Genomic DNA, 16,202 nt, shown 5'->3' with positions numbered 1-16,202 from the left:
TACAACATACAACGTGAACAGTTAACACATTGTTCTGTGTTCGTCGTGGCCACGCGCCGCCCGCCGCTCGTTCACTAACTGTTAACTGTTCGTCCGCCAGACGGAAGTGGCGCCACGAACAACAATCACACGAAGGCCGCCGACACTTCCTCACCTTGGATCAATATTGAATGTGCCTGATCCACGACAGACATGTGACCTTCATAATATAACAGATGTCATTTAACCCAATAATCATGATGTGTGACAATGTGGGACTAATAAAATATAAGCATTTTTTAATTACTGCAGATACGAATTACGAGCGGAATAATTAGGCTTCTGGCCTTTCAATGGAAATCCACGCAGTACAAAAAGTAGGGATAACTTAACCGTGTAGGGATAATTTAATGTAATGTGCTGAAGTTTTTCCTAATTCATTGGGGCAAATTTTGTTAGGTAAAAAGTATTATACATGATAAACGTGGCTCTGACGAGATGCGCTTACTGTTATTACTGTGTCCACCAAACAAACATACATACTGACAGAATGAGAAGTATTATAAATATCACTCATATATTATGTTTTATTAATATTCTTTTATTCTCTTTATATATATGAGGGGTTGGCCCCCTCATATATATAAAGGCGGAGGAGGAGGAGGCAGCACCGGCAGGAGGCTCACGCGATGGGGAGTGTTGAGGCAGCCGCCCATGGACACCGCAACACCAGGGGTCAAGAGATGCGTTGCCGGCCTGTATGCCGGGAGTATGCTCTATTCTTGAAGGTCCCTGAGTCGTATTGGTTCGGGAAAACAACAGCCAGTATTTGATTGCACAAAGTGGCTGTGCGTCGCAAGAAACTTGCAGAACGCGCGGTTGTGGGCGGATGATATTTAGCGTTTCGACGTAATGTGTCTGGTGGTGGATTCGGCCGCTGGAATCAACCGGACAGCTCCTCTGAGCACTCCCCGTGATCAAGGCGGTACAAGATGCAGAGAGAACCCACATCTGTATACAACGGCAACGAATCAAGCCGATCATTGTATGCGGTCAAATGGAAGAAGCTGACGAAAAACGTACTAGCAGTGGCTGATCAGCTGATGCTGATTTGGTATCCCAAAAGCTGACAGTTGATAATAGATTCCACAACTTTGGAGTATATTTAGGTAATGGCAATGGGACGGTAGTTAGACGGACCTTAGGCACCGGGTGTACTAATGCCGCCTTCCATAATTTCGGGACTAAGCATGATGAGTAGGAGAGCCGGAAAAAATGGGTAAGGAGTAAGGGTAAGGCAGCGCTAATTCTAATTCCGGGGGAACGCCATCGGGCCCGCTCGATTTATGAATTTCGAAACTAAAAGCCAAGGTGAAAAGCGTTATAGAAATAAGTTATCCAGTCTAGTTGGACTTGAAGAGGGAGCCCAGGAGATCAGGTTTCTCCTTCGTCATGGGCCCGCGAGTCATCGTTCCTGTTCAGTGGTGGAGTGACAGGCTGGCAGAAATTTCCTGGGACAGCCTTAGCGAGAGAACAGAACACACAAGTTCTCGAGGGGCGGCGTACAAATCTCTCGCCAATTCTCTCGGCGTTTGGATCATCGAGCGATATAAAGGATGCATAAATTACTGCATCTTATCCCACTCTGCTGACCTATAGTGACACTCGCGGCAGCAACTTAAAAGGCGGGGTCGGGTTAGGCACATGATCAGGGACGGTGCTCCGAATCAGGCAGTGGTTCGACGAACCCATCTTGGTTAATGGAACTAGGTAGCAGTCTGGATATGAGGTCAACATAGGGTCCAACAGTGAAGGTGTATGATCTTATACGACTCGGATTCGCGTCGGCGTAATAATCAGTTGTGTCAGGACAAATGCTAAAGCGAAGTCGTGAACATATGTCCCCGTATGATCGGTGATCGATTTTTATTTAATATTTTATTTTTCGGTGTGGGTGATTCCAACAATGAATCTGCAGCCGTTTTGATGTGCTCGAGGATCGGATTTGCGGATGGTCGTCGCACACTACGCGCAACCAGATAACGGATAGGTCCTGTCTTTCAAGGATACTCAGGCGTCGAGAACATACATTCTCCCTGACGTAAACGCACATGACAGTCCGTGGTATAAAGGAGTGTTTCAGATTATAGGTACGTGGGATAGGTAGGTGGGAGAGGTAAGGGGTATCAGTAGTGAGATAGGTAGGTGGGAGGTAAGGTGTATCAGCCAGAGAGAATATATATGTGTCGTGGTCAAAATGAGGAGTGTCGGGTTCGCCGTCTTCAGGTGGAAGGGGACACGGAATTTAAATTTGAGTGTGGCCCCCCTGATGTTGCAAAAGTCCACAGCGAATGTGGAGAAGGTTGGGTTGAGCCTCTTGCTCTGTTTGCCCCGAGTCAGCACACGTTTGCCCCCTGTAGAATACGTGAAACAGTCTGGGCATCCACTATTAGGTACAGGTCCGACTGACAGGGACTAATTTTCTACGACTACTAAGTCTGGTACCGCCGACGAGCAGTCAAGGGGGGTCGGTGGGATGCCTCCGGATAGCCCATAGATCTAACAAATCACAGTGGCAAATCCGTTATTTCACGTTGGCTGTAAGTGGGAGAGCGTGCTGGCTTAATTCGGTTGTGCCTCTATATCTGTGGTATTTTTTCTATGCATGCATGATGTATGACCGGTGTGTGTCGCAGGGTGGCGGTGGTGGTGACGTCGTCGGTGCAGGTGCTGGCGCTGCCGTCGCTGGCCCGCGTGGCGCTGGTCCGCACGCCGCCCGCCGCCCGGCCGCTGTGCGCGCTGGCCGCAGACCCCGCCGCGCCGCACCTGCTGGCGGCGCCGGCGCACCGCCGCGGCTCCTTGCAGCTGCTGGTTCGTATTACAATACGTCGCTGGCCGCAGACCCCGCCGCGCCGCACCTGCTGGCGGCGCCGGCGCACCGCCGCGGCTCCTTGCAGCTGCTGGTTCGTATTACAATACGTCGCTGGCCGCAGACCCCGCCGCGCCGCACCTGCTCGCGGCGCCGGCGCACCGCCGCGGCTCCTTGCAGCTGCTGGTTCGTATTACAATACGTCGCTGGCCGCAGACCCCGCCGGCGCACCGCCGCGGCTCCTTGCAGCTGCTGGTTCGTATTACAATACGTCGCTGGCCGCAGACCCCGCCGCGCCGCATCTGCTGGCGGCGCCGGCGCACCGCCGCGGCTCCTTGCAGCTGCTGGTTCGTATTACAATACGTCGCTGGCCGCAGACCCCGCCGGCGCACCGCCGCGGCTCCTTGCAGCTGCTGGTTCGTATTACAATACGTCGCTGGCCGCAGACCCCGCCGCGCCGCACCTGCTGGCGGCGCCGGCGCACCGCCGCGGCTCCTTGCAGCTGCTGGTTCGTATTACAATACGTCGCTGGCCGCAGACCCCGCCGGCGCACCGCCGCGGCTCCTTGCAGCTGCTGGTTCGTATTACAATACGTCGCTGGCCGCAGACCCCGCCGCGCCGCACCTGCTGGCGGCGCCGGCGCACCGCCGCGGCTCCTTGCAGCTGCTGGTTCGTATTACAATACGTCGCTGGCCGCAGACCCCGCCGGCGCACCGCCGCGGCTCCTTGCAGCTGCTGGTTCGTATTACAATACGTCGCTGGCCGCAGACCCCGCCGCGCCGCACCTGCTGGCGGCGCCGGCGCACCGCCGCGGCTCCTTGCAGCTGCTGGTTCGTATTACAATACGTCGCTGGCCGCAGACCCCGCCGGCGCACCGCCGCGGCTCCTTGCAGCTGCTGGTTCGTATTACAATACGTCGCTGGCCGCAGACCCCGCCGGCGCACCGCCGCGGCTCCTTGCAGCTGCTGGTTCGTATTACAATACGTCGCTGGCCGCAGACCCCGCCGGCGCACCGCCGCGGCTCCTTGCAGCTGCTGGTTCGTATTACAATACGTCGCTGGCCGCAGACCCCGCCGCGCCGCACCTGCTGGCGGCGCCGGCGCACCGCCGCGGCTCCTTGCAGCTGCTGGTTCGTATTACAATACGTCGCTGGCCGCAGACCCCGCCGGCGCACCGCCGCGGCTCCTTGCAGCTGCTGGTTCGTATTACAATACGTCGCTGGCCGCAGACCCCGCCGCGCCGCACCTGCTGGCGGCGCCGGCGCACCGCCGCGGCTCCTTGCAGCTGCTGGTTCGTATTACAATACGTCGCTGGCCGCAGACCCCGCCGCGCCGCACCTGCTGGCGGCGCCGGCGCACCGCCGCGGCTCCTTGCAGCTGCTGGTTCCTATTACAATACGTCGCTGGCCGCAGACCCCGCCGCGCTGCACCTGCTGGCGGCGCCGGCGCACCGCCGCACTCCTTACAGCTCTTGGTTCGTACTTGTTCGTCTAACTTTAGTTCTAATTCAAATATTTTTGTTAAGGGATATAATCAAGTATTGACAGTTACCCATTCGAAAGGGTATGCCTCAGACCTGAGAAAAACGGGCGCAAGGAATTCGGCGGGCTTCTTTTTATACTACTAATACATTTGTTTTCACCATTTGCTGGGATCTTGTTGTAAATATAAAACGCCCCACAAATGACTCACTAACTCGAGTTAGCCGAGTATTAGGCATTATTAGTTTATGTTTGTTCCTGGTGTTCACATTATGATTATGGCAGTTTCTAGCAAATATATATTAGCAACAATATATTGAGAGGCAAAAGTCAAGAGGTTTATTGTTTTTTATTTTGCTCTCGATGATTCCCGTAAGACATTGTTTATTCGCGGGATAAATCAGGATTGGAATTGAGATTTACTTATTTGAATTCCAAATAATATGCGATGTCCATTATTTGATAAATTAATTATCGGTATATCGTGGCATTGAAGTGCTTTATATAGACGCCCTCAAATCGGCCCGTCTCCGAGATCAGTTCTCGAAGACAAGAGAGAGTTACACAAGGTGATGGCATATCGCCCAAGATGTTCACCGTTGCGTTAGAAGATGTCTTTAAGTCCAGAAGATTATAACGGGCTGGGCAACAATCTCAACGGCGATTACTCACATTCGATTCGCAGACGATGTCGTAATCATGGCTGAGACCAAAGAAGACTTAAGCTATATGCTCGATTGCCTCAATACAGTTTCCCAATAGAGTAGGTCTCAAAATGAACATGGACAAGTCGGAGATTATGTCTAATATCCATGTCGCACCTTCTCCCGTAACAGTTGGGAATTGTACTCTCGAAATTGTTGAAGAGTACATCTATCTACCTTGGACAAACAATCCAGCTAGGCACTCGTCGGATCCAACTCGGATCATTCGGGAAGCTTTGTGAAATCTTCTAGTCCCAGCGCAGTACAGATCATCTTGGACATCTTTGGGGGAGGCCTTTTGGTCCACCAGTGGTCGTCATCCGGCTGCTATAAAGATGACCTGGGATTATCATGTTAACATTGTATACATCGGTGTTCTGTGTCGGCTCTATTTGACAATGTAATAATGTTGCTTGTGTTTACTTTACATGGACCCGGATCATTCGTTGCAGGACGTGACTCGTTCAGTCAAAGGGGCTCAATCAAGTTCACCGGCGGTGTTAGGGTGTCACCAGACAGAGCTCGTCTGCATCAGCCTGTCCTCGAATGGTGCCAAGCTGGCGACGGCCTCGGAGCGAGGAACCATCATCCGGCTGTGGGACACGGCTAGTAAAGCCCTGCTACACGAACTGAGGAGAGGCTCGGACTATGCGGACGTGTACTGGTGAGTGACGCCCGTCCTCCTACAATATCATCAGCTTTCAATCTCGCTATTTACCAGCAAACGGTACACCTTTGCAAGCTTACAATATCAACAAGTCAAATTAGACATGGTTCATTTTACCCCATTCCGCGACCTTCTCAAGAGAGGACTCGATGGAAGACACAAGTTTTATCTGGCATTGGTCGACAATTTCCCAAGAGAGACCTGCATGGCCCGTGTATACGGCATCACCAGTACTGTCAACTGCATAGCAATGTATGTTGGAGGTGTCGAAAATATCGTTACAACGTAACTAAGGGCGGCTGAAATATTTTAGCCTAAGGTATTCAAAATGGTGTTAAAATGTTTAAAAAATATTTTTCTATGAAGTCCTCCTCTCCTTCAATACATTTCTTACATTTTCCATAAAGTGCTTTTAGCCCGGTGAATAAATATTCGCCGTCTTTGCCTTGAAAATGCTCGTCAACTTGAAAATGCCGTCTTCATCTCTTCGTCACTCGGAAATCTTCAACCTCGGAGGTCTTTTCTTACATTAGAAAATAATTACTGGGGGCTAGGTGGGTGGTTAATTTCTTTAAGCCGTGTTTAATCTAGCGCACGCATTGCAACTCGCGCTGAGTGAACAGATTCATCAAAAGCATAAAAGGCATTTATTTTCTCAAAATTGATTCATTTAGAATTCTTTTTGATGTCATTTCTAATATACCAGATGCACACACACTACCGCTTCGGAAACAAATGGCGCTCTGCCCTCAGAAGAAGGCCCTTCTCCCTAGAAGAAGCTTCGCAAGAAACTCTTCCAGCATTCTTTTTTTTTGCGCTCTTTTTAATAAAAATATACAATTCTTTCATTGCTATTGCTATAAAATAATCATAATCTAGTCCCAGGCTGTCCGATCACTTAGATATTCAGCTGTGGAGTAATAAGATTTACGACAGAGCCATTTTTTATAAAATATTTAAATTTATTTATAGATAATGCCTAAACAGTGGCTGGGACTTTATTATAAAAGTGTATACATTTACCCTTAAAGCTATTATGTATCTTATGAAGCCTACTAGAATTAATTACAAGCAATCCCTTATTTCTAGTGTTATAATAATGAAAATCACTATTAAGAGCAAAAAAGTGACGATTTTTGTGAACGTTTATTAAGTTTTCATAAATGTACTGACAATGAACAGTCATAATATTTATTTCATTAATTTTTTCTTTGAGAGACTGTCTATAACCAAGCTGATATATAGCACGAACAGCTCTCATTTCCAGAGCAAACACTTTATCAATGTCAGCAGAATGACCCCACAGTAAAATACCGTACGTCATGATGCCGTGAGAATAACTGAAGTGCACTAATCTAGCGGTCGCAACATTAGTGTACTCTCTAATCTTTCTAACAGCATATGACGCAGAGCTGAGTCTATCTGCTAGTTGGGCAATATGTGGACCCCACTGAAGCTATTTATTTAACGTGATACCCAAGAAGACCGTAGTGTCCACAAGTTCCAATTTCTGGTCATTTATAAGTACGTTGGTTTGTAGCTTCGCCGTGTTTGGTGTAATGAACCGTAAACACTTGGTGTTTTTACCGTTTAAGTGCAGATTATTCGAGTCAAACCAACGCACTATCTTTGAGAGTGCATTGTTTACCTCGTCAACAATATCTGCACTTCATTTCACTTTAAAAATAACACAGGTCACCACTTCACGCACTTTTGTCAGCAATGCGGCATAAATATCCCCATTTTCCCCACATCCCCAAATGATTATGCAAAATTCCGCAGATTCGTTCCATATAGTTTCAGCTTTCTGGTACAACTTAATTGAGTGATTAAGGACGCGTTCTCAAAACAGAGAGGTATCGAATCGCACCACTACACTGACACCGCTCAAACACATACACGTACTTAAGTTAGTTGCGGGAATCAAATGAATTTGATACTTTAGCAAGTTTGAATTTTGTTTTTTTTTAATACCTATGTATTTTTTATAATTGGTTGATGTATTCGTTTAGTAGTTAAATATTAGAACTTTAGATAGCAATTATTCGCATAACGACGTGTGCAGTAAACGCAGTTTTTTTTTTAATTCAAGATGGCCGCCGTGAAAAATTATGATTTCAGCAATATAGGTATCGTATCCGAGGTTATCGAGGGTGCAGAGAACGATTTTGGAATCATTTTTTAAATCCAAGATGGCCGCCGCGCAAAATTATGATTTCAACAATGTGGGTATCATATTCGAGGTTCTTGAGGGTGCAGAGAACGATTTTGCGATCTTTTTTGAAATCCAAGATGGCCGCCGCGCAAAAATATGATTTCAGCAATATGGGTATCGTATCCGAGGTTATCGAGGGTGCAGAGAACGATTTTGGGATAATTTTTGAAATCCAAGATGGCCGCGCCGAAAAATTATGATTTCAACGATATGGATATCGTATCCGAGGTTCTCGAGGGTGCAGAGAACGATTTTGGGATCATTTTTGAAATCCAAGATAGCCACCGCGCAAATATTATGATTTCAACGATATGGGTATCGTATCCGAGGTTCTCGAGGGTTCAGAGAACGATTTTGGGATCATTTTTGAAGTGAAACTTCTTTGCCCGCATGAGCGTAAATTTTTTACGTATGAAATGGAATAAAGTGTCACGAAAATGAAGGACGTTTTTATCCAAGAAGAGGGGAGGGAGATTGAGTCTGATTGAGATAGAGTTAGAAAATTCGAATGTAGCATGAAGCAGACGGTACCGCTATGAAGTAAAACAACTTCACTACTAGCGTTGTATCATGAAGGTTTGGCTCGCGGCCGCGAGTATGTAGAACATCTTCTCTACTAGCTTTGTATCGTGCAGGTTTAATGAGTAATAATAATTAGTAAAACATCTAATAACTTCTAATATTGACAAAAATCAATTGGTTTAGAGAACAGATTAGGATAATTATTAATATAAACGAGATTAAAAAAATTGTTTTCACAAATAAGTTTCACTTCTGACATGTGTACTTTGTACGCGCGCCATTTTTTGTGTTGTCTGGTGCTTTGGACGTAGCTTCCCCCCAAAGGACACCTCCCCTAAACGTGGAGTTGAAAAAAATTCTGGAGATTTACCTTGAGGGGTATCGTTGGATAGGTCTTCGAAAGATAGATTCAGGTTTGATACATGACATTTCCTTTGGTCTTTTGAAAATAATGCGGGATTAAGGAAGATATACGAAATGAAAAAGCTTATAACCTTATGATTACAATATCTATTGAAATAACTCTTCTTGACATAATATGGAGGTAATAATTGTTAAGGAGGGTAGAGCTTGTTGTGGTTAAATAGGGGTGAAATTTTTTTTGTATGTAGCGTGTCATTAGATTCAATTTTAGATCAAATTTTGAGATTTTTTAATTAGATTGGTAACGGAATTTGTTTTGTAAATATTGTGGGTGAAAAGTCGAAACGTAAATATTTCTATATTTAGGGAATGAAGAATTAATGTAGCATGTGGGATATTGTTAGACCAGGCCTTTTATAATATAATTTAAGTTTATGAATGAATTCTAATTTTGACGATGTAAATAACACCCATGAAGAAAATTTTGTAGATTTCATAGGCGCCATCATGGATTTCGATTTTGACACGATAATCGTTATTTTTGACCCCAAAAACCATGAAAATGACACCCATGATGAGAAGTTGGTGAATTTCATAGGCGCCATCTTGAAATTCTGCTTAGGAAAGCAGATATAATATTTTCAAAAACACGGGATTAAGTATACTTAATTTTTAAGAGACAAAATTATGTAAGTAGTAGCAGAAAACTGATCCTGAATGAAGCCCCATTTCATCAATTTTGTGTGAAGAGGTAACGGATAATCGTTTTTACGACATAAAATATCAAAATTTCAAAGCAAAAATTTCCCGCTAATTGGAGATAAAGATGTAATCTATTTGTGGCAATTTTTAGTTTTGTTAGATTTAGTTTCATTTCATCACAAACTCTACCGAAAAATATCTTATTCTTCTTATTAAGTGACCGACTAACGAGCGAGTCGGCCGGTTGAAGCAGCCCACCCCGCGCGTTATCCCCCGTTGCACTTATCCCATCCCGCGTTTCATTCCTGAGCTTAAGAAGCGCTAGCTAAGCTAGAGAAGGGAGAGCTGAAAAAAATCACTCAATAATATTATAGAGGGTTATTGAATTCCATCATAAGGTACTAACTGCTTTTAATCGATATAAAAATGAATTTAGTACTTTATTAAAAGAGCAATGATCAATCATAACAACACAATTATTTTATGACAAACTATGTTTAATTTGATTGCCATCACTTGATTTGATAGAATCAATTAAATTTTTTTAATATTTTTTATTGTAACATTATTGTTTATAATAAGTATTTAACAAAATAAATTTTAGCCAAGTTTTGTTCTAATGTGATTTTCGTATGTCATATTTAAATAAATCACTAAATAATAAACGAGTTTTGTAAAAAAAGTAATAGTTAATTATTTCACTACTGTGATTTTTTTTAAAGTTTACAAAGTGTGAGAACTAATGCATGCCCCCGCTCCCCAGTACAAGCTTCTTCCATTTGACCGCATACAACGAATAAAATAGCAATAATTGTAACTACACATTATATTGTCGTAATAATTTGACTGACTTTTAGGTAGTCTTGATATTTTTCATTTAATTTTTTATTGGAAAGGATAAACTTCAAGGGTAGTTTGATAAGGTTCTGAGTATGGGATCCATAACAAAGTAAAGGAACTCTTCAATTCTTAAGAGATAATTAACGATACTCATGCCATTGTCAAAACTGGACCAGATTGGACCAAAAAGAAGAAAGAGGTAATTTATAAGCGTGAACTGTCAAAAAGAAAATATATCATATTTAAGCGAAAGAGTTCAGATAGTCGATGTAGATGGCAAAAGGTCTTCGGATAAACCTGTAGGAATAGGTGTTCCGCAGGGTTCTATTCTCAGTCCTTTCTTGTTTCTTATATATACCGTTTACCGTTTGTGGTAGATGATGGCCATGAGATTGTATTGTTTGCTGATCATACTTCACTTATTTTTTAAGTGAAGCAACGTGCAGATATTGATGACGAGGTAAACAATACAAACACAGCGGAGGAACAAATCAACGTACTTATAAATGACCAGATATTGGAACTTGTGGACACTACTGTCTTCTTGGGTATCACTTTAGATAAAAAGCGTCAGTGGGGTCCACATATTGTACAAATAGCAGATAGACTCAGCTCTGCGGTATACGCCGGTAGAAAGATTAGAGAGTAAACGAAGGTTGCGACCGCTAGATTAGTGTACTTCAGTTATTTTCACAGCATCATGACGTCCAGTATTATACTGTGGGGTCATGCTGCTGGCATTGATATAATGTTTGCTCTGCAAAAGAGTTTTTTTATTAAAAAGAGCTCAAAAAAGGAATGCTGGGAGAGTCTCTTGCGCCACTTCTTCTCTCTCAGAGCGCCATTTGTTTCCGAAGCGGTAGTAGTATTTAGTATATTAGTAATGAAATCAAAAAGAATTCTAAAGGAATCAGTTTTGAGAAAAATAATTGCCTTTTATCATACTTAGTGATACCTCATTAAACTTAGGTTTTATTTGAATGATAAGAGACGCCCCACATCTTTATATTTTATTTGTACGCTTTGCAAACGTTCAATATGATATATTTTTATTAGATTTCGCATAATTTAGTTCCTCGCTAAAGGCCGGAAGCTGCAATTAGTTCGCAAGGTATGGTCAGTGAGCGGTAGTTGCGTGTCGGTTACAGCATCAGCTTCAACTGGGCCGGGTCGCTGGTGAGCTGCGTGTCGGACAAGGGCACGCTGCACGTGTGGGCCGCACGCGGCGCCTGCGCGCGCCTGTGTGCGGCCGCCGGGCCGGCCGCGCGCGCCGTGTGCTCGTTGGCCGACGACTGCAGCGCCGTCGTGGTCTGTGAGGACGGCACGTTCCACAAGTTCACGTTCTCGGCCGATAGAAACTGTCATCGGACTGATTTCGAATACTTTCTGCAGGTAACTGCCGACTAATATGTGTTGTTTAAGGGAATAACTTTAGCTTTAACTAATATGCGTCGGTCACCATGTAAAGCGTTGAATAGTTACTTTCCAATAATATTAATCGGAACCTATAAGTTGTATCTTTTGTCAATTTCACAAAATTGTTTCGCGTAACTACTCACGAATGTATCACACGTCACATTGGTTAAACTATCACTAGTCAAACGTCATTCATGTTGGTGTTCAGTGTTGTGTTGCCGCCCTTTTGAGTTTATATCGTACATAGAATTTGTAAATAGTATACAGTTTAATTGTTATTTAAGTGTATGGTTTAGTGAGTAGATTTTTATGATGGAAAAAATCAAAAGTGGGTGGTGCGAACTTTACTCGAGAGAGATATTTTGAATAACTCATGTAAAATATGTTTCCATCTTTCAAAGCAAGTAAAGTGATACTAGTTCCATTTCACAACATAGAACATAAACGAAGCGGTTTGTTAATTTTATACTATCGCTGAGTTTCGTACTTGTTTCGAAATTGCACTATACTAGCGGCACGCTATGATGGCCGTTTTGACATATTATAATATTGATGTGAAATGTCAATTTATTCTGGAAAAAAATAAAATCAAATCTATTAGTTGCTGCAAGTAGTACCTGATTAAAAAGGTTTTATAAAACAAAAATATAAATGTTTACTCAATATATTTGAACGATCTGAATATTGGAATGAAAATGAATATACATACTTTATATGCACATAAGAAACATATGAATACAAAAAGAGACCAAAAAAGGTGTAACAAAAGGCCAGATTTAATCAGATTCATCAATACTGCTATTTTCACTGTCGTTACTGCTATCATCACCTACATAAATTATAAGTCCGTTTTCTAAAATATTATCTATTTTCACATCTCTTTCATAATCTTCCCTTATTAATTTAACAGTTCTATTCACAACCTTTTCCCAGTCTCCTTTAGTCACATGTTCACAAGCTTCTTCTAATATTTTTAGCATTTTTGTTGTGGTAAATGGGGGTTCTGTATTGCGTCTTGCAGCATATCCCTTAATTTGAGCCCACATCAACTCAATTGCATTATATTCACAATGGTAAGGCGGTAACCATATAACTCTGTGCCCATGTTCTAACGCTATTTCGTCAATGACGTATCGGATCTTGGTTGGTTTGTTTTTTTTTAAAAGACGTACTAATTCCGCTTTTAACATATTTATGTTTGCATCTACGCCATTTTTGAAGCCATGCGACGATGTCAGCTTTTATTTTGGGATTGGGCAGGTGGCTTGTCAAATTGCATCGAGTGGTATGGGGCGTTGTCCATAATTATAATAGATGGTTCAGGGAGGCCACACAACATTGAGGTAAACCATTCAGTAAACTTTTCTTCATTCATAAACAACCAGACGGCGTGACAAATAATAAGTCGTATAATTATTATATATTATAATTATAAGTCGGGATCCTTTTCCAACAGGAACTTTGGACGTAGATGCTGCAGTGTCATCGGTCCAAGAACGGTTTACAGTATGGTTAACATAAGCTATGTTTCATCCTAAAACACAACATTTTGCCAATTTTCAATTTCTTTCCCTTGCCGTAAAAAACTATATATTGCCATCACGATATCAAATCTTTCCATCAATATTTTGCTTTTGTAACATTGTTTGTATCGAAATCCAATGGTCTTCAAAATCTTCGTTAAAGAACTTTCCCCACCGAAGAATAATCCAGCTTCCTTCAGTGATTGCACTAACGTTTTTCTTGTTAGATACTCCTGCCGTAAATAGTAGCCGTACACATGTCTTCGGATGGCATCGGCATCAAAGCTATCGATGCCTACGACTGGTTTTGCTCGTTTTCTCTTTTTTGGTGTGTGAAGTTATATTATCTATTATATATATATAAAATTGGAGGTGTGTGTATATTTCACCTTGCAGCCAAAACTACGCATCGCAGACCAATGGTGTTTGTATGTGGCAATAGGTACAAGGTTCCCATTGTGCACTATGGTGGTTGCAAGTCGATAATTATAAGGGTGTAAAAGATACGGGGGTTGAAAGATGTTAACTTTGAAAATGTGACTATTATTGATCTAAAATGGTCTGGATTGTTCAGGAAATTTCTGGAATGTTCTAGAAAGCTTTAATATGTATACCAATGTTCTGATCGATCGAAAATGTTCTAGAAAATTCTAGAATGATCTAGAAAATTCTAGAATGATCTAGAAAATTCCAAAATGATCTGGGAAGTTCTAAAATGATATGGGAAGTTCTAAAATCGACGCTTAGATTCTGATCGAATGAGAATGTTCTAAAAAATTCTAGAATGATCCAGAAATGTTTAGAATGATCTGGGAAATTCTGGAATGATGTAGGGAGTTCTAAAATCTACGTTTAGATTCTGATTAAATAAGAATGTTCTAGAAAATTCTAAAATGATCTGGGAAGTTCTAAAATCTACATTTAGATTCTAATCGAATGAGAATGTTCTAGAAAATTCTAGAATGATCCAGAAATGTCTAGAATGATCTGGAAAATTCTAGAATTATATAAAGAGTTCTAAAATCTACGTTTAGATTCTGATTGAATAAAAATGATTTAGAAAATTCTAGAATGATCTAGAAATTTATCGAATAATCTAGAACATCCAAGAATAATTTGGATATCTTTGGAATGTATTCCAAGGCTCTGATTGATCAAATATATTTGAAATGTTCGAAAAAATTCTAGAATCACCTAGAAATTTCTAGAATGATCTAGAATATTCCAGAATGTTTTAGAAATGATTTATATGCCACGGTTTTGAACGATTAAGAATGTTCTAGATTGTATGCTTATTTTCTGATCAATATAGAATGTTCTGGAATTTCCTCCAATGATCTAGAAAGCTCCAAAATGTATCTCAACTTTTTGATAGATTAGAAATATGCTGGATCGTTCTAGAAACTTTTAAAATTTCTTGAGATACTTAAAAGTCGAAATTATTAGAACAATCCGGAAAATTTGGTCGGTAGTGGGGATAATTTTTGCGACTATATAAGCCGAAATGTCAAACCCGTGCTTCAGTCGATTTTTTATAAGAATTGTATAACGAAAAAATAAATATTAAAAATTAAATAATCATAAATAACAGCGTATAGTGTTTTTTAAAGTGAAGAATCAAAAGTTTTAACGTGCAATGTAATACACAATATTGTTTCTTTTTTTTTTTAGTTTTTTTATTTTAGTGCAGTGTGAAAAAGGTGAAAAAAAAAATTAAAATATTACTAACGATGCCGAAACGTAAATGCGTATTCTCACGTTCTCGAATTGTATCGAAAAGGCAAAAAATGTCACGGAGAAATGAAACTACAGACGAAAGAGAACAACGTCTCACATTACTCCGAGAAAATTATCATCAAAGTCGAAATAATCAGACTGAAGAGCAGCTTAATGATTCTAAAGAATAAGAATAAGAATCAGAAAAAGATTGCAAAGAAAAAGAAAGACAAATGAACAGGCAGATGATAGAAGAATACAAAATGCAATAAGAATGCGTGATCTTCGACTAAATGAACAAATGGAGGCTCAAGTTTCTAAAACAACTGTATATTCTGTTCGTCAAAAACGTCGGGAAAAATACAGTCTTGAACAAGAGGCGTTTCATTATAATCCTACTAGAAATTATTTTGAACATTCAAGTATAGTGATCGGAAGAATGAATGAAGTATGCAAATTTTGTGAAGCTAAAAAATTCAAAGGAGAAACGCAAAGTATATGCTGTTCAAGTGGCAAAATTAAATTACCAGAGTTAAAATCACTGCCACCGGAATTTCTAGAATATATGAAAGGAGAAACACAAAATTCTAAAGAATTCTTACAACAAATTAGAAATTACAATGCATGCTTTCAAATGACTTCATTTGGAGCAACTGCAGTAATTGAAGAAAAAGGATTTAATCCAGTATTTAAAATACAGGGACAAGTATATCATAAAATTGGATCATTATTGTCACTCCCAAATAATACTCCGAAGTTTTTATAAATTTACTTTGTAGGAAATGAAGAAGACGAACTGGATGAAAGGCTTTCAAATTTTACAGAATTGCGTCGAGATATAATTCTTCATTTACAGCGCTTTCTACATGAAAATAATGAGTTGATAAAGATATTTAAGACTGCGATGGAAAAAATGGTTTCGGATAATTATAAAATAATAATTCGGGCAGATAAAAAGCTAATTGGCGAACACGAAAGACGATTTAATGCACCTCAAGTAAATGAAATAGCCGTAGTTATGGTGGACAATGAAAGTAGTTATAGGGATATTGTGGTACAACGAAGAAGTAATAAGTTGGAACGCATCGCTGAAACTAATCACATGTATGACATGCCTTACAGTATCCACTAATATTTTGTCATGGTGAAGACGGTTACCATTTTAATATTCAGCATGTTGATCCACAAACAAATAGCCCTACAAAC

The 16,202-nt window shown here is 41.5% G+C and overlaps 1 protein-coding gene across 2 annotated transcripts in view; it reads left to right on the top strand.

Annotated features, from left to right (window-relative positions):
• LOC126970857 (WD repeat domain phosphoinositide-interacting protein 4-like) overlaps positions 1 to 16,202 on the top strand; it is a 38,714-nt gene that overhangs the window by 11,647 nt on the left and 10,865 nt on the right. For both annotated transcript variants that reach the window (XM_050817006.1, XM_050817005.1), the window contains exons 4-6: positions 2,676 to 2,850; positions 5,485 to 5,696; positions 11,490 to 11,733. In XM_050817006.1, coding sequence (XP_050672963.1) covers positions 2,676 to 2,850; positions 5,485 to 5,696; positions 11,490 to 11,733 — 631 coding nt within the window. The remainder of the gene's footprint in view (positions 1 to 2,675; positions 2,851 to 5,484; positions 5,697 to 11,489; positions 11,734 to 16,202) is intronic.

This window comes from Leptidea sinapis, chromosome 22, assembly GCF_905404315.1.
Source record: "Leptidea sinapis chromosome 22, ilLepSina1.1, whole genome shotgun sequence".
NCBI lineage: Eukaryota > Metazoa > Arthropoda > Insecta > Lepidoptera > Pieridae > Leptidea > Leptidea sinapis.
Note: the sequence above shows the minus strand (reverse complement) of the source record. Positions and strands in the feature narration are given on the sequence as shown.